The 18,961-nt window shown below is 34.4% G+C and overlaps 1 protein-coding gene and 1 long non-coding RNA gene across 5 annotated transcripts in view; one reads left to right on the forward strand and one right to left on the reverse strand.

Annotated features, from left to right (window-relative positions):
* Positions 1-18,961, forward strand: part of LOC120354319 — a 27,535-nt gene continuing 8,574 nt past the window's right edge. The window contains exons 1-2 of the long non-coding RNA XR_005572945.1: positions 1-458; positions 11,939-12,111. This is a non-coding gene — a long non-coding RNA (uncharacterized LOC120354319). The remainder of the gene's footprint in view (positions 459-11,938; positions 12,112-18,961) is intronic.
* The window catches only part of LOC120354318, a 23,223-nt gene continuing 9,729 nt past the window's right edge, over positions 5,468-18,961 (reverse strand). The window contains exons 1-3 of one of the 4 annotated variants that reach the window (XR_005572944.1): positions 15,753-17,667; positions 6,331-6,519; positions 5,468-5,990 (exon numbers count right to left, since the gene is read on the reverse strand). Coding sequence is in view for 3 of the 4 variants with exons in the window: in XM_039441274.1 (XP_039297208.1) it covers positions 5,985-5,990; positions 6,331-6,519; positions 11,661-11,705 (240 nt within the window). In the remaining variant the exon portion in view is untranslated. Of the gene's footprint in view, positions 5,991-6,330; positions 6,520-11,660; positions 11,840-15,752; positions 17,668-18,961 lie in introns of those variants that run through there. The other 3 variants (XM_039441274.1, XM_039441275.1, XM_039441276.1) reach the window with 3 other exon arrangements.

Genomic DNA, 18,961 nt, shown 5'->3' on the forward strand with positions numbered 1-18,961 from the left:
AAAAAGGTTTTTAGTACACATTACAAATTTCTTCCTCTTATAGTAGGCTACTACCGTACTGTAGGGTAAGCCTATACCCAAGTTTAGAAGCCTACACAAATTTTCATTTTATGTATGGGCTGTAATTTTTAGGACACCGCAACAGTGTAAATGTAGGTCCAGTGCCGATATAGGTGTCATCAAATTTTTGGTTGAGATTGATCAAGTGTATGTTATTTGAATCACAAAAATTAAATGGCGGTCACTATTGTTTATTGTTTTTATGAACTAAACGAAGCTCATAGTAGCACAATTTTGCATGCATTTAACCTATACCGTGTCATCCATGTTGTTTTTTAAACTATTAAAATAATATTCTTATGGCTTTTATTGGTGGAGAGTCCCTGACGGACTTACAACAGTCATACTTCAGCCGGGACCGACAATTTAACATGCCATCTATACGGTACTATTGATAGGTCGGTACAGTACTTATAAATGTATTGATCCCTAATCCCTTCCAGCATGTTATTGCCATTTGAAATCAAAAACCTAACCTACCCTTTACCTTTGAATCATTATAAACATAACTCAACTTGATGCCTAACTGGCGTAATTCTAGGTCCAGAGGTGTGTGTGTGTGAAAATAGTCTTGAACAAAGTAAAGTTAGCAAAAAAAAATTTTTTCTAATGTATGATGAGTGGCTGCCGTTTAATTTTTGTGACCAAATAACATACTTAATCGATTCCAATCAAAACTTCGATGACAGATATAATGGCATTAGGCATGGACTTTAGCTGAGCTTCTGTATCAAGTTTGAACATTTTTTCTCGATTTATTCTTGAAAAATATGAGAAAACGCTAGGGAACGCAAGGAAAACGCAGTAAAACTACCCATCTTGGGCATATCTTTGGCGAGATTCTGAAGTCTTCTCAAGACGAAATTTCTAGACCCTTGTGCTGAATTTATGTACCAAATCTGGACATGATCTGTCAATTAGTTCTTGATAAGAAATAGAAAACGCTCCAAAACCACATAACTTAGGCATTATCCAAACTCTAAAATTTGAAATTATTGGAAAACAATATTGTATTTCATTGTATATTTATTTATTTTTTGAATAAAGAATTATATATATATATATATATATATATATATATATATATATATATTATATATATATATATATATATAGTTATTCCAAGATCCTCCTCCCTGTGCAACATTTTCATACCTCAGCTGAGCCTGTGTACCAAATTTAAACATTTTCTCTCAATTAGTTCTTGCAAAATGTGAGAAAACGCAGATTTTGGGCATATCTTTGTATTTTGTTTCAAATCCGTTCTTAGTGCTCCTGTAGATGGCCAACTGAGCAAACCTACCAAATTTGAACGTATTTGGTCCAGTAGATTTTTAGTTCTGTTGATTATGAGTGAGTGGGTGAATGAATCAGTGTCATTTCGCTTTTATATAGGCTATAGATATATTTATAATAATACCATAGAAAATGTAAAAAATTTATTTTTGAAAATTTGAATACCTAGAAAATTTGGTACCTAGATAAAGTTGAAGTCCTGTTAGTGATCTACTTAGGGGCGATTGCTGAGATCGGGATTATCTCTTGCGCTCGGCTAAAAACCGGTTTTTGCGCCGCAGATCAAAAATCGGTTTGCTGAGATTGGGATTAACCATGCTCGAGCGCAAAAGTTAGCCGACCGGCAATTATCGCAGGGAAAAACCGGCGGTCTAAAAATCGGTTTGCTGAGATCCAGTCTAGGCTAAAAATTAATCTCGGTGGATTGCTGAGTTCAAGCGTAGATCAACTCGAGTTTAAAAGATAATCTCGGTGGATTGCTGAGATCGGGATCAGGCTAAAATGAGATAATCTCAGGAGCAAAAATGATGATTTTAGACTCCAACTTAGACCTGCTGGGAGGCAGGTTTAAGTTCGGGATTAAGCTATTAACTCGCTATTCTTTTGATTTTATTGAAAACAAATGTCAAATTGGGGTTCACCTTTGAATTCTGAATAATTTCATAACCCATAAAGTCATATTTAAAATGTTTTTCAACTAATGTTTAAAATATTATAACATAAGAAAGTGAAAATGAAAACACCTTCAAACAACAAGGAAATTCTTTACCTCTCACAAAAAAGGGGATCCGGGGGGCCTCCCCTGGAAAATTTAAGAAAAATACCCTCAATTTGGTGTGATTTCAAGCAATTTCCACTTGAAAAACTACATCCTAATAATGAAGTTTCTTTATGTTTAGTGGGCTGATCATTATTTAATTTTTCATAGAAAATATCATAGGCCTATGTTATTTCAGTTCATATAACAAATAGAATGGAAATATAATTTCATTAGTCATTCAATTGTTTCAAAAAATAGTTTCAAAGCTATAGTCTACAAACCTATGATTTTCATAATTTTTACTAAAATGAAAAAATATAAATTTACTGTGGGGGGGATATATCCATGTTCCCAGATATTACTGGAGATTTGTATATCCTCCTGTCCCCGGTGGAAACTACTCTTTAATCATAACATAACTAGGACATTTTGTGGGTACCATACTAAAAAAAGGTGCTGGAGCATTGTTCAAGGGAACTATGTTTCAATCACATGAACTGGTTTAAATACATGATCTTTTCATATTCATGCATGAAACTGAATGAACAATTATCAATACATGTTAAATTGAACTTTCAATTGCTAAAGATGGTAAAAACAAAACTGACTTACTTCGAAAAGATTTTTCTGAAGTATTCGCTATATGCAGTTCCATAGATACTGTTTGAAAGATACCTATTTATTTGTCTCTGGCAGTACGCACTAGCCCATTCACTGAGTAGCCCATAATTCTATTATCATTCTGATATTCTCTCAACACTCATATTATATTTTTTTGGTTTAAACAATGTCTGAAAATATATTAAATTGGAAGCCAATTCTTTTGACTCAATTTCTATCAGTGGTCGATTACCTTCTACCAATCTAGGCTACACGATAGTATCGATGCTATCTATAATTGGCTTGAACATAATATGGAACTGCACCTACATCAGTAATGAAGGAGAACTGTATTAAATACGTTGTAATTGTAAAAAAGTGTGAGATGATATCTATGTGGGGTTGATTGTTGCTAATTGGAGGCAGCTGCGTTTGCTTGCATCATCACTGGATGCAGAAATAGTCTGCATTGCATAATTGAACTATTAAGTTGAGTCCAGATGGTGATGAGCGACCCTTCGTTTGCGTGATCCTTTCTGTGGAATTGATTCTGTGAGTGGATGAAGTGAATAATGGATTACCTTGAATATTTGGATTATTAGAACCAATACCTCGAGTCGGCGAGTATGGTATCAGAATTTAAAACTGAAGAGAAGTGCTGATTGCTCTCAGATTTTTTGCTGATGGTAGTCCACATAGAGACTGGTGATTTATGTGAGTACTGCAGCACCATGTCGCATTATACATAGTGTTGCGGCAATAGCTATTATTTGTTTAATAATTGAAAAATATTACATTAAATTCCTAGCTGGACAATATGCTAGAAAAAACTACATTTTGGAAATAAATGAAAATGAATTCCAAAAAATGAACACCAAAAAGTTGAGGAGTTAGTTGTTCATGTGTTCACTGTAACAACATTCGAAAGAGTTAAGAAGATTATCTAATCACAGATAATCATTATAACGACGGTCAAGAGAGGATCAAGACTGAAATAGAGAGAGAATGGGAGTAAGTGGTGGAAAGAGAGAGAGAGAGAGAATGAGATTGATTGATTCTTTTTCTTCTTCAATATGCCCTAATAAAGGCATATTATGCCTGTGAGAGAGTGTGAGGGAGGGGAAGAAGAAAAAACAAGAACGAAACGAATGATGGGAGAGTGAGAGAGTGCAAAAGCAATACGCAAAGACAGCGTGTGAGAGCCAAAGTAGCATTCGAGATGGCTGTTGCCAACATTGCGACAATAATTCCCCGTGGATTCCTTCAGTTGCTCCTCGGTCTGGCTAAACTTGAGCGTCGGTCTGGCTAAACCTGTGGATCAAAGTTGCTCTCGACCAAGAGATGACCGACAGCTAAACTCGATCTCAGCAAACCGATTTTTTAGCCAAGACCAAAGTTGCGCTAGACCAACGTTGCGCCGGGGTTAGCCAGACCCGATCTCAGCAATCGTCCCTTAATTATTTATTTTTACTTTCCTTGCCCTATTACCATAGGTAAGGAAAGTATTGCTTTCCGAAAAAATTAAGGTACCCCAATTTCTAAGTTTCTATACGTTTCAAGGTCCCCTGAGTCCAAAAAAGTGGTTTTTGGGTATTGGTCTGTATGTGTGTGTGTGTGGTGTGTGTGTGTGTGTGTGTGTGTGTGTGTGTGTGTGTGTGTGTATGTGTGTGTGTGTGTATGAGTGTATGTGTGTCTGTGTACACGATATCTCATCTCCCAATTAACGGAATGACTTGAAATTTGGAAATTAAGGTCCTTACAATATTAGGATCCGACACGAACAATTTCAATCAAATACAATTCAAGATGGCGGCTGGAATGACGATGTTGTCAAAAACAGGGTTTTTCGCGATTTTCTCGAAAATGGCTCCAACGATTTTGATCAAATTCATACCTAAAATAGTCATTGATAAGCAATATCAACTGCCACTAGTCCCATATCCGTAAAAATTTCAGGAGCTCCGCCCCATCTATGCAAAGTTTGATTTTAGATTTCCAATTATCAGGTCTCAGATATAATTTAAACGAAAAATTTCCAGTGGAAAAGATTGAGCATGAAAATCTCTTCAATTAATGTCCAGTAACATTTTCACCTAAAATTGAAAATAAGCTTGAAATTTGAGAAAATGTGATTATTCAATTGCAAACTGTTGGCAACTGTTGATTCTATTGAATCATTCACTATGAAGAGATAGCAGATCTCGTGTGTATCCAGCGTTATTGTCCTGTTACCAGCAGGTAATAGTAAACTAGTATGTGCGGGAACTCTAGCGTCAGGTGATCAATTTTCATAATGGCAAGGAATGTTGTGTGAGTGCGCCACACCAGATTTTTTATTTTGATCTCGTTTACACAGAGATGATCTATTGCCATAATTTCAGTTTTCTCATACAATATGTTCAAACCAATCTATTAAATTCGTTCAAGACTCTCAATCTGTGATACAACTTCTCTCACTTGTATAATATGATAGGTGCCACACAAATTCTTTTAGAATACAAATTGAGATAAAAGGATAATAATTATTATGATAATAATACTCCATGATAATTATTATCCTTTTGTCTTCTTTGATGACACGACTGGTTTCGAGTATACATTCCTTTATTCCAATATATTCTTCTCAAGATTTCTCAATATTTATTTATTTCGAAATAATAATTAGAGCACTTCATCATGGGATGAAAAACCGAAACCGGTAATGTCATTTGAGAGAATAGAAGGGTACTGATGATTCCATATATATAATAAAACTATCAAGTAGCCTTTTAGGAATAAATGAGATACTTAATATTTGTATTTATTTTAATAATAGAGCTATATAATTATTTTATCGTTTTCATTGAATACATTTTGTTGAGAAAATTAATAATACTTATAAGAAACACAAAAAATGATATAACTTACCATAACTGAAGATATTAAGCTATTTCACAAACCATCCATTCAATTAACATTAACATAATTTACATTCTTTCATACTCTTTTTGTTTTATTTTAACCTCTATTTCTTTTAATTCTAGTTTTTTAAAAATCTGTAGTTCCAACTCGTGTTTTTCCCTCATCATTTCAATTTTGAGTTCGTTTATGTCAACTTTCCCTGTCATGTAGTCCTTCAAATCTTCGTACTTTTTTTTCTTTTGTTTTGTTCCTAAACCTCCACTTTGAGTTTTTCGTATAAGATTATTGTTTTCCACTGTAATGGAAGGCTGAATTATAATTTGCTCCTCGCCAATATATCAATCACCTCTACTGACGCTTCAGTATCTTAAACCTGTAGAAATGTAATAATTATTTATCAACAATTGTGATCCAAAATAAGTACTATTTGGAAAAATAGAGTTCAAAGACAAGAAAATCGTGACAAAAGCATCAAACTGCTGAAATTAGAATTTATTAGTAACAGTGATATTAAATCCTAAAAGCTGTAGCCTACTTTGTAGAATACCATTCAATCGTTTATTTGTGTGTTTTTGTATAAAATGATGAATACACTTTGGAGCTAATGAGTGCATTCATGCACTGTTATTATGCTTTCCATGAAAGCGCTCATTATTGTGGAATGTACTTATGTACTTATCTTAAGATAAGTTAGTGATTTTTTGCATTATTACCTCATCTGTACTAGTAGCTGCCTGAGCATCCATGCTAATAATCTCGATTTCTTTTTGGTGATAACCATCGTCACTATCACCATAGTTTTTCATGGGAAAGAATTGTGGCTCCATCAATGCCACAAATCTCTCCCCTTCATCATCCAGGCTTTTTTTGAAAGTGCCTCCCCCTGTTTTGTAAAACTCCATCTGAAAACACAGACAGTTTGTAATGTCAAGAATTCTAACAGCAGGCCTCCTACATGTCGATTGCTTAGAGTGGTGCTATTGTTCATTCCAGTGATCCTTAAACCACTTCACAATACAACATACTGTATTATTCAATTATTGTATTTTTGCTAATAACCATGCGTGTATTTACATAAGATTAGGAAATAATTTTGATTCAGTTTAATTTGGTTATTTATATGGGTAAATGAATATAGGAACTGCAATAATCACAGAATAATCCAATATATTTCGATTCGACTGCTAAAAATGTTATTCATTTAAGATTAAATAGGTCAACTTTTATTTTGTTAAATTTGGTCATTTATATATGGTTAACAATGTAGAAAAAGGTAGCCTATAATTTTTTAGAAAATAGTTCAAATCTCACGAAGTATACGGTATCTGATAAAGTGACAATAAAATGTATTCTATAATAATAATAGTTACTAAATATATTGTTCAGAATTATAGAATTAATATCGCCAGATGAATGCTAATTTATTTTTAAGAGTTCAACTCGATGACTACTTTTCACATGTACTAGCATTATTGAGATATTCTTGTAACCTTAAAGCTATATCTGGGATGTTGAAAAAAAATATCAACATTTTTTTCCAATACTTTAAACTTAGAAATCAGAATGTTTCATTGAAATAATTTTTTTAATCAATTACAAAAAATGTTGAGTTATCACCATTTATTTTTATTTAAAGTATAATTTTCACTATTTTCTTTGGTTTCGTGATTCCCTGAATGAAAGCTTGCGCCAAAAGGCCAGACTCCCGCGATTAGATATGGGAAATACAAGAGTAGGCCTATAGACTAACAGTATAGTAACCTTGTGTGTAATTCCTGAATTCGAACTATACCACATTATTGTTAAACAATGAACGTGAATTGTAAAGATTGTAAAATATGAAGGGTGTCATGAAATAATACGTAACACTTTATGAAGTTTGGAAATGGGAAAGCTACAGAATTATGGAAATTTAATTTAATTTTTGCAACAAGAAAATATACCTAGATAATATAGATAGCTTATTAGGGTAGACGAACCAGAAGCTGACATCCCTCCCAGTAGCTGACACACTTTCTTATTTTGAATCAAATATTGATTATTTCAACGACTACAACCTTTCGGAATGATCTGTAGTACATATTTTATAATATTTTCTAACCGTGACACATGCTGAACATTACTTTTGGCGGCGAATTTTTTTTTTTTTTTGAAATTATGGTGTCTTAAAATTCTAGAATATCATCCATTGGTCTAAGCAGTCTGTTAAGAAAATTTCAAGGTAAGTGTATCATAAAATAGTATAGTAGTCAAATATTATGAAGCCATCATTATTTTGAAACAAAACTGATGTTAGATCAGCTTAATATGATCCATTCAATCATTTGCGGACTCATTGGAACGTTCTTTGTTTTTATGTTAATTTGGGGGGATGTCAACCTTCTGGAGTTACTTTTTAGCGTATTCACCAGTTTGTAGCTGACACACTGTGTCAGCGTTTGGGGACTGTGTTTTAAAATCAAATAATAACTCATGGATGAGAGTGATTTCACATAGCCTACATATTAATTTCAATGCTATCGATCAATAGTTGATACACCATGTCAGATAATGGGTCATATGTCAGGTATAGGTTCTTTTATTATAATGGCGGTGTTTAACATATGAGAAGAAATTGCATATAAATTATTTATATTTGGCTTGTTTAACGATAAATCTGAAATTTATTAATATAGGTACCTAACTATCCTCAGAGTTAGAAGGGCGTAATGTCTCAAACGGCTGATTTTACAGAAGAGCCTAAAAAGTATTACACTCTCAGCCGGGGCTAAAAGAGTGTGAGTTGAGTCAGCATTTATTTATTGGACTCACGTTGTTTCAGTTTTAATGCTTACCGTACTGGACTTACACTCATCCAGCTCTGGCTATATCTTCAAAACAATCAACTATGGGATACTGATACTGATTTAGTATAATACTAAACTGCAGAGGAATATTGATAGCCTGCCGTACGTGATTTTTATTTTAATTGGAATGAGATCAATATTTATGAGTAGGAATGATTGAGAAAGCTTATGAAAGTTAGATCTCTGATATTATTTGAAATACTATAAAGTATTCACTGTACCGTACCGCATGAATGTGACTCATTAGGCTATAATATATTTAGTACTTTTTAACAATATACTACACACCATCTCTTATTTTAAAAACTCGCTTTAACGTGAAAATAACTAATATTGATCAATGAAGTATACCCACTTCAGCTAAATGAATATAAATTGTGAGCGATATGGTAGGTCGCTTTTCAATACCTTCATACGGTATAGTATCAAAGTTGTCAAATCAGAATTTTTCAAAAATATTAAACATGACTTGAAGTACTTCTTTTTCAATCGATAAACTTAGGAATTTAAAACCGTGGGTAGCCTACAAATCGAAACATATATTCCAATATTCTAAATACTGTAATGTTATTTGACATAAGAAAATCAAATTGAATTTAACTTTTGCATCAGCCGGTTGGTCTCCTTCTACCGGAGTCATTTCATATTGTCAAATTTAGAGTAACTACTATTCTTGTAATATGACAAAGTAATATTCACAAATTATACAAAAATAATTTATAATAGGCCTACCGATAGATAACTATTGAGGTAACAGTAGCCTACTTCGATAAAAATACAGAAAATTAGTTGGGCTATAGAAAGAAATACCGTAAGTCGGAAGCAGTATGCAAATAAGTTTTACGGTACCGTACCGTACATTAATAAGTAGCCTACTTATTAATAAACTGAAGGTTCATACTTATATTTTTTGTAAAATATTCTATTAATAAATTAGATTAGGATTATTAAATTTCCTTACTTTATCAGTTGATGCAGCTTTTTTAGTTTTTCTTTTGTAGTTTTCATAAAAGTTTTTCAATTGATCTTTCGTTCGCTTTGTGATGACTAATGCGTTTTTGTTAAATTTATTGGAGATTTCATTCCAGGTCTCTTCCTTTTTTTGAATCGTAGCAAAATCGGTTTTTTATTTTCTATGATTGAAATATTCTCACTTACTAAATTGATTATTAAATTTCTTTCAATTTCAATGAAATTCGGCCCACGTTCTCTCTTAGCCATCTTGAATCTTACCGCTTAAATATCATATAACCTCAAATTTGTGCCTGTAGATGGCTCTAATTTACAGAATAACAACAGCTGTTGGTTAAATTACAGTGTTGTCAGATTGTGACACCGTTAAAATCTTGGTTCGGAGAACTTAATCAGGATAAAAAATTAACCGATCTTTGTGGAACAGAAATGCATCCATAAAACTAACGCTGATTTGTTAACCGGCGTTAATGGCCATATTTTACAAACGTACGTGCAACTGGCCCCTACTCTTGTGAGAAGCAATGGATTATCCTTTCAATGAATAGTTGCAAATTCACATTCAAAATTATTTTAATTTTCAAGAAAAAATTTCATAATAGAATATTTTAAATGGTATTAGCTGGTTAGTAGTGTAATAGTAAGTTAATGATAATAGCTTCATATAACTTAATACTGGGAGGCGTACGCAGGGAAACGAGAAGTTTTGAAATTTCTAAGAAACAATATTCATAAAACTAGTACAATACTAATGAAATGGCATATATTCATCATGCCCTGCATAATCATTTTATTGGAAAGTCTAAAAATTCTTTTTTAATTTTTAAGATGACATAAGAAAGATGTGGTCTCATTAAGCGTTCACTTGAAATTCTATTTGCTGTGTGATATACATTTGCTGTGGAAAACATTTTAGAAAACTCAGATGAGGGATTAAATACTGTAGGAGCATTCCTGGATTTAACCAAAGCATTTGACAGTGTGAATAATAAATTATTATTAAATAAACTTCAAAATTACGGAATTAGAGGTAAAGAGCTTAGCTGGATGAAGTCATATCTAGAAGGACGGCAACAGTATGTAAATATAAAGTATACAAGCAATAAAAAGCAGTACAATATTGGATCAAACTTAAAATGTAATAACTATTCTGTACCACAAGGATCGGTGTTAGGTCCATTTTTGTTTCTGTGCTACTTAGGGGGGTTGCCTAAATATATGTGCGATTCAGTTGAAAATAGTAAATTATGCTTATACGCTGACGATATAAGTCTGTGCATTGCTGATAAGGACTGGAACACAACAGAAATTAAATGTAACAATTCTATATCATTAACTAAAAAGTACCTAAATCATAGACATCTGCTACTTAATGATAACAAAACAAAGTTCCTCCATTTTACTTGTAGAAATTCAGAGGTAAAACAACTCAATTCCGTAAATAATAAGGAAGAAATCAAATTTTTAGGTCTATATCTTGAAAACACACTTAGTTGGTCCGTTCACATTCAAAAAATATGTAAAAAATTAAGCTCAGGAATTTTTGCGCTGAGACGACTCTAGCAGAAATTTGCAACTTAGAAACGTTAAAATCAGTGTACTTTGCAATGATCCACTCCCACATTTCATATGGAATTGAAATATATGGAGGAACAAGCATCTCAAACTTAAATAAAATACTCCTATTACAAAAAGAAGCAATAAGAATAATTCTAAATCTTGATAGAGAGCAATCATGCAAGCCATTATTCAGTAAGTTAAAGTTTATATCTTGAAAACACACTTAGTTGGTCCGTTCACATTCAAAAAATATGTAAAAAATTAAGCTCAGGAATTTTTGCGCTGAGACGACTCTAGCAGAAATTTGCAACTTAGAAACGTTAAAATCAGTGTACTTTGCAATGATCCACTCCCACATTTCATATGGAATTGAAATATATGGAGGAACAAGCATCTCAAACTTAAATAAAATACTCCTATTACAAAAAGAAGCAATAAGAATAATTCTAAATCTTGATAGAGAGCAATCATGCAAGCCATTATTCAGTAAGTTAAAGTTCATGACGGTGTACAGCCTGTACATTTATAGGACAATATTATATATAAAAACTAACGAATCTAGATTCCCACGGCAAGTAGATATACATAATTACAACACAAGAAATAAAAATAATTTTACAATAAAGAAACACAATAAGGAAAAATATAAACAAAGTCCAACGTACATGGGAATAAAATTTATTGGTTGTCTCCCAGGTTGCATAAGACATGAACCTGATAGATCAAAATTTAAGGAATTGCTGAGAACATATTTGATGGATATTAGCATGGATATAGCATATTAGCATGCTACAGTATAAACGAGTTTACTGTAGAAAAATGAATTTTATACAGTCACTAATTTCTCTTTAGCTTTAAGTTAGTTTTTAGTTTTTGACTTTTTCATGTACATTTTCATGTATGTTCTGGAAAGATATAAATGATTGATTGATTGATATTTCAGGCAGGTAGACAAGCAACCACCCTAGAGCCAGTGGGCAGCCGAGCGACGACCCTGTCACAGTAGCCAAGTGCCCCCTGTAGCTGGCGCCGTCACCAGGGGCCCGCGAGGTGGATGGAGGCGGGAAGGCGAAATGAATAACAGACGCCCGGTGATGGTGAGAATACTGATGCTGGGTGAGTGCAATTTTTGTTGAAAGTAATTCTAAAAATAAACTGAAATTGAAAAAATAGTCACGATGAAGAGAGCCCAGTATGTTGAAACGCGTCCGAAAATAACTTGGTATCTTGACATATAAGTACTGCGAGCATTGAATTTTAGCAGGAAGCATGACTTGATTTCCATTTGATAGATGCTCCATTTGGTGGTGAAAATTAATGGAAAATAACTTGATGATAAGCACTAGTTGCTACTAACTTTCCGTCTCAATTCTCCTTGCCTATAATCGTTTTGGTTTTCATGACTTCAGTAGACTTTTTATTGTGAGATTCTCAGGTACAAGATGACAAATGGCAATACAAATATGTAAGGGAATACATCCAATAACTCTAACAATAAATATTATATACTAATTACGGGTCTGGTGCAAAATTTAAGAAGCGGTTTGACTCAGTGGTCGCGCTATTAAGCCATCGCTTAGATACGTTGAGAATCATGCGTCTGCTACTCCCGTTGGAATGGTGACCACTTGAGCCAACTCCTCTGAATATGATTCATGAGTAGGAAAATCGCTTCCTGGTGGTTCGGAACCCTCCTAAAACTGTAGGTCCACTCATCTCTTATTATCATCCGCCTCATTAGCCACGCACAAGCTAACAGCTCATGTTATTGGCTTCGCCCTTAGCAAAAAATAAATAATAATAAGGATTGAGGATTGTAAGGTTTTTTCTGATAAAGGTTAATTGTATACTAGTAGTTCTGTGAACAGTAGACCTCGCGCTCAGTAAGGTACATTGACCTGATGTTATGTTTTCTCAAAAACTGATAAATAATTTATCAATTTAAAATGTCTAGAAAAAATCCTAAATAAACATAGAGAATCTGTTCTATCGTACTGTGACGTGTCGTCCCGAAATGTGAGTGTGAGCGCAGTTATCAGGTCTGGCTGCCGTCAATACGCCAATCCAATCAACCCATCAGAGAACATTCTGTGTTGTCGTGTTGGCGAAAAATCGGTGTGTTGAAATTAACAGAATAAACTACCATAATGCTGATTTCCTACAAATTTCATTTCTCACTTTTCATGATTTTAGAAATTCTTTCCAATAATATTTGTTGCAATCTTGATCATCAGATTAAAAAAGAAAAATGTAAAAAATGTTTTCTATCAATAACTCCAAACTTTTTTCAAATTCAAATTCAAATTTATTTCTCAAAAAACATACACAATTATAATAATCTAATATTATAACATATAAAAATAATACAAGAAAAATACTATTAAATATATAAAATGATCCCAAAACTGCAGTATATTATTTTTTTATGTCCATCTATGTTTAAGGAGTAGCCTACAAGGTAAAACCTGTGCGTAGACCTAAGTTGCAGTAATATATTTATTCAATATAAACTAAGAAATTGAACCAAAAAAGAACAAAGATTAGTGGAACTTACACACAAATATAAGTTTGTAGATTAAATTAGATAAAAGTTAGTAAAACACAATAATTATTATTCTATGATAAAAAAAAACAAAACATAAAAACAAGAAACAGTTGGTGCTTAGAAGATTTTTTCTTCAGTTTTATTTGATCTTATCCATTCCTCAATCTCGCAATTTAGTTTTTTGCTCCGGCTTGTATTGGCAACAAAATGAGTAGGAACAAGATTTATTATCCTCTGTGATAAGTAAGTGAAATGTCTTCTACATACATTCAAATCCATCCTCTCTTGATGGAATGTTTCTCTAATAGGACGTAAATTTAAATTCAAGTTTCTTTCACGAAGAAGAAATTTATTTTTATTCTTCTTAATATATATTATCAAATTTTTTATGTACAGCTGTCGAACAGTTAGTACTTTGAATTCATTGAAAAGATCGCTTGTGGGATAAAGTCTGGGTTTGCCTAGAATTGTTTTAATAATATATTTTTGAATTTGTAAACTTTTGTAAACTCTAAACAAGAATCATGGCCTCAGCTTATGGAGAGACAAAGTTAGTAGACAACACTGTCTACTAACGTTGATGGAAAGATACATTTTCAAGATGTTCGATGTTTTTGAACGGGTAGTATTATAGTCCACTAGACAGCTGATTTATGATGATTAATCTATATTCTGATTTTTACGGTAATATTGGCGTATGAAGGGGGCTCCTTTTTTTATCCTTGAAATGCAAAATTTCCAAAAACCTTGTAAATCCAATATCCAAACCTTGTATATCCTTGTATTTCCAATTTAAAAAGGAACATACCTGTCAAATTTCATGAAAATCTATTACCGCGTTTCGCCGTAAATGCGCAAAATATAAACATTTAAACATAAAGAGAAATGCCAAACCTTCGACTTGAATCTTAGACCTCACTTCACTCGGCCAACCAGAAAATCATTTAATGTGAGGGTGAATAGAAAGCGGGAAAATTGAAGGGAAGTTAGGTATGATAGGATATTAGCTTGTGTCATTGTAGTTGAATCTTTTATTTGATTGTAGCACAGGTTCACCTTGCAGATCTCCGTTGCTGTTGGCAACTTTTTCTTTGTAGGATGATCAAGATAACAATAAAAAATAGCAATGCACTTATGTAACAACTCTAATTTAATAAAACCCAAAAAGTAGCCTAATAAAAATCTATGTTGATTCCACATTTAGTTAAGTAGGAGTCCGTGTTGATTTCTACGCTATAACCTTATCTTTCAAATCTATTCTTATTTCTTATCATTTCAAAGTCATGTAGCAGTTCTTGAAAGAATGTAACCATTTTATTTTAAATTTATCTAGGCTACTCTTATCTCTCTAAATGTTTGACTGTATGTCGTTGATGCATTCCTCAATGAGCGACAACTCCTTGAAAGTATGTCATTCAATCTAAGCCGGCGCATTTTGACTCAATGATATCCTCAGCTCCTCTGTAGTATTAAGCGAGTCTTGACTCAAACATAGTTTACAATCGTAAGCTTTTGGTATTCCTAAATATTTGCTCTTAGAAACGACCATTAATAAAGGTGGCGGGGGAGTGATTATCTATGTAAGAGACTCTTCCGGCCCTGAATGGTAATATCTCCGAAGCCGGTGCACTCCCATTCTCAATGTACCTAGAATACATGTATTCATTCTACATGTAGGCTTCACTGCATGTTTCTAGCATGTCGAAAGTTTAATGTTTTCTGCTCGAAATGTTTCGACATTGATGAGCATAATCATTAATTGAAAAATAACTATGGGTCGGATAAAAATGATTCAGACACCAATAGTAAGAAGACATTTTCCCCGTGTTGGAAATTGAAATAAACACTATTTAACTTTTCATCACTATTTATTTGGAAAAACATTTAGAAAAAGCCAAAACTTTAGGAGCATTACAACATAAGAATTTCTTGGTCGCCATCTTGCTTGGAACAACAACAATCGATAGTACACATTCGATATAAATGTATGATATGACTTATCAATATTACAACGTTCGGTATTGATACTCGATATAGAAATCTAATAACCCTCCTTACATTTATATAGTTGTTTAATTCGACAGAGGCTGGCTCAAACAGCACTCTGGTTTGTGGACTATATCAATTACATCGAGAACTTTTGGGGGTTGTCTGGCGTCGGGTAGCAAGTTGAACAATTTAAATGGCTAAGTGCACAATAACATAGGCCTACCTTCATGTCCAAATCCTCCTTGCTTCTAGGATCCCGGGTCCAGATCACAATACGAGATGAGACGACACACTTGTAATGAATCACAATAAATCAATAGATCACTTTGCAAAAATTGACATTACGAGAAGTGAGCTGTTCGGTTGGCAGGCAAACGGCAACTGGCGCGATTATGCTATACACATCACCCTTTAATTGCCCCCTCCACCACACAACACCAGACAACAAAGAGGAACATTGATAGAATGTCCGAACATTCCGCCCACCTTGGAAGAACTTCCAATAACAAAAACAAAAGCCACCTATAACGAACCCTACTAGGGAAACTAGGAAAAAAAAGGAAAATATCTTCACTCCTCAGGGGCCCTTGAGGAGACTTATAAAAAAAGGAGTAGGAGGCCCACGGAAAGGAGAGGATGGGATGAGAAACAATGACTAAATACAACCACTATAGATAAAAACAAGAAACAAAGCAACTTGGGAACCTTTCCCACATGTAAAACGAGAAACAAAAAAAAAAAAACTAACCACTAAACTTATTGAAGCTCCCTTCAATAAGGCCTAATCTTCATCAATAGGGAGGAGACATACCCTATTGACAGCCCTAGTGAGACTTCCCTTTGCAGTCTGTACCTCCACCACTCTCACAACTCCATCCTGTCCAGGGAATATCTTCGTTATTTGGCTAAGCCTCCATTGTAGAGGGGGTAGGTTACTTTCCTTTAAGAGAATCATACTTCCAATATTAACATTACTTTGTTTTTTGTACCATTTTGTTCGGGTTTGCAAGCTAGATACATACTCCAATTGCCAACGTTTCCAGAATGAAGATAAAATTCTTTTGAGTAAACTCCATCAATTTCTCAAGTTCACCGGTTCAATTGATTCCTCTGGCTCTGGCCAAACCTTTGGGCTTTCCATGAGTACAAAATGACCTGGAGTTAACACACTTGAATCTCTTGGGTCTGAACTAACAGGGGTCAATGGTCTTGAATTCAATATCCACTCAATTTGGGTTAATACAGTACTGAATTCTTCATACGTTAGAATTTGATTACCAACTGCAGCCTTGAGCAATCTCTTAGTAGATTTAATTCCTGCTTCCCAGATTCCTCCCCAATGTGGAGCTGCTGGAGGGTTGAATACCCACTTAATTCCTCGATTACCCAGCTCTCTAGTCATCTCCTCATTGAACCTTGATGCTTTTGTGAGCTCATACCATTGTGACAGTTTTCGGCTTGCTCCCACAAAATTGGTACCACAATCACTATACATAGTGTGAACAGTGCCTCTTCTTGCTAGGAATCGTTTCATTGCAGCTAGAAAAGCATCTGTTGATAATTCCGAGACTAATTCTAGATGTACAGCCCGAGTTGAAAGGCAAATAAATAAACAAATATATGCCTTGTATATTCTAGCCTTCCTCAGTCGCCCTAGTGTTATATCAAAAGGTCCACCATAATCAACCCCTGTATTTAGGAATGCCTTGACTCCTTGCAGCCTAGCAGACGGGAGGTCTCCCATGAGTGGTTGTTGCCCAGTGGGTTTTGCACGAAAGCATTCCATGCATTTAATTGTTCTCTTACGAATTATGTCCCTTGCTCTCAAGATCCAAAATTGTCTTTGAATGACTGCTTGCAAATTAGCTGGGCCAGGATGTAAATACAGTTTATGGTAGTGATCTATAATCAAATTTGTCACGTGATGAGTTTTTGGGAGCAACAATGGGTATTTATTTCTATCAGATAGGCTTGAATTTCTCAGTCTTCCCCCCACTCTTAGTAACCCAGTTGAATCCATAAAAGGGATCAACTGTTCAAGACTTTTTGTGATGGATTTATCGTTTGATTGTATAGCAGCTATAGCATCGGGAAATGATTCCTTTTGTACTAATGCAATTATAGAGAGCATTGCTTCATTTAACTCTTCAGTGCTCTATGGACCTGTATGTTTGCTAGCTTTATTACAACAATTGTGAATGAACCTCTTAATCCATGCTGTCACTCTCTTCAATACAGTCAATGAGGAAAATTTATTTATAAGAAGAAGTTCATGTGAGGGCTCTTTACTCTGTGTTGCTAGTGTAATTTTTCTTGCTTCCAATTCAATCTGTTTAGAATTTTCATCATCATTACCGTGGAGTTGGTGTGGCCAGCACTCCAGTGGTTTGGCTAACCAATCAGGACCATTCCACCACAGAGAATTACCAATCAATCAAAAGTCCACGACTAGCACAATCAGCAGGATTACATTCGGTTGGCACATATCTGAATTGCTCTGTAGACAGGTGTTCCTGTACTTGACTTACACGATTTGCCACAAATGTAGCCCAACGATGAGGTGAAAACTGAATCCAACTCAGTGCCACGGTTGAATCAGTCCAAGCTGCAATATAATCTATGTTTATAATTTTTGAGAGCACTTCTTGAACTTCATGTAATAATCTAGCTACTAGGACAACCGCACAAAGCTCCAGACGTGGCAGTGTGATTTTCTTCAATGGAGCTACCTTGGCTTTAGATCTTAGTATTGTGCATACCATGCTACCATCCTTCAATGAGGCTCGCAAATAAACCACTCCAGCATAGCCGCGTTCTGAGCTGTCAGCAAAACCATGCAGCTGTATATTTTCACACAGCTCAAAGTTCAAGCAACGAGAAATATTCAGTTTTTCCAACAGGGGTAATTGGTTGCAAATAAACTCCCATTTCTTCACTACCTCCACGGATGCTATATCGTCCCAGTCACATCCAGATTGCCATAGATATTGAATTATACTCTTGATGGTAAGCATGAAAGGTGTCAAATATCCTAATGGATCAAAAATTTGTGCCAAAGTTGATAGAATGTTTCGTTTTGTAGCTAGCTTGGATGGAACCTTCACCCTGTAGAAGAGGTAGTCACCAATTGGATTCCACTGGAAGCCAAGAATTTTAGTGGTTTTGTCAGACTCCAAAGTGAAACCTTTTGCTTCAATAGCACAATGCTCAGGAGGGAGATTTGATAGAATGGCAGGATGATTGCTGGCCCACTTTTGCAATTCAAATTGCCCTTTGATTAACAATTCAGTAAGCTCGGACTGCAGTTGCTTTGCTGCTTCCACTGATGGGACTGATGTGACTATATCATCCATGTAAGTAGAAAACCGTAAAGCTTCAGAGGCTGTAGGGAACCTTTGTCCTTCATCTTCAATCAACTGATGCAAGGTACGA

The sequence above is a fragment of the Nilaparvata lugens genome, chromosome X, assembly GCF_014356525.2.
Source record: "Nilaparvata lugens isolate BPH chromosome X, ASM1435652v1, whole genome shotgun sequence".
Classification (NCBI taxonomy): domain Eukaryota; kingdom Metazoa; phylum Arthropoda; class Insecta; order Hemiptera; family Delphacidae; genus Nilaparvata; species Nilaparvata lugens.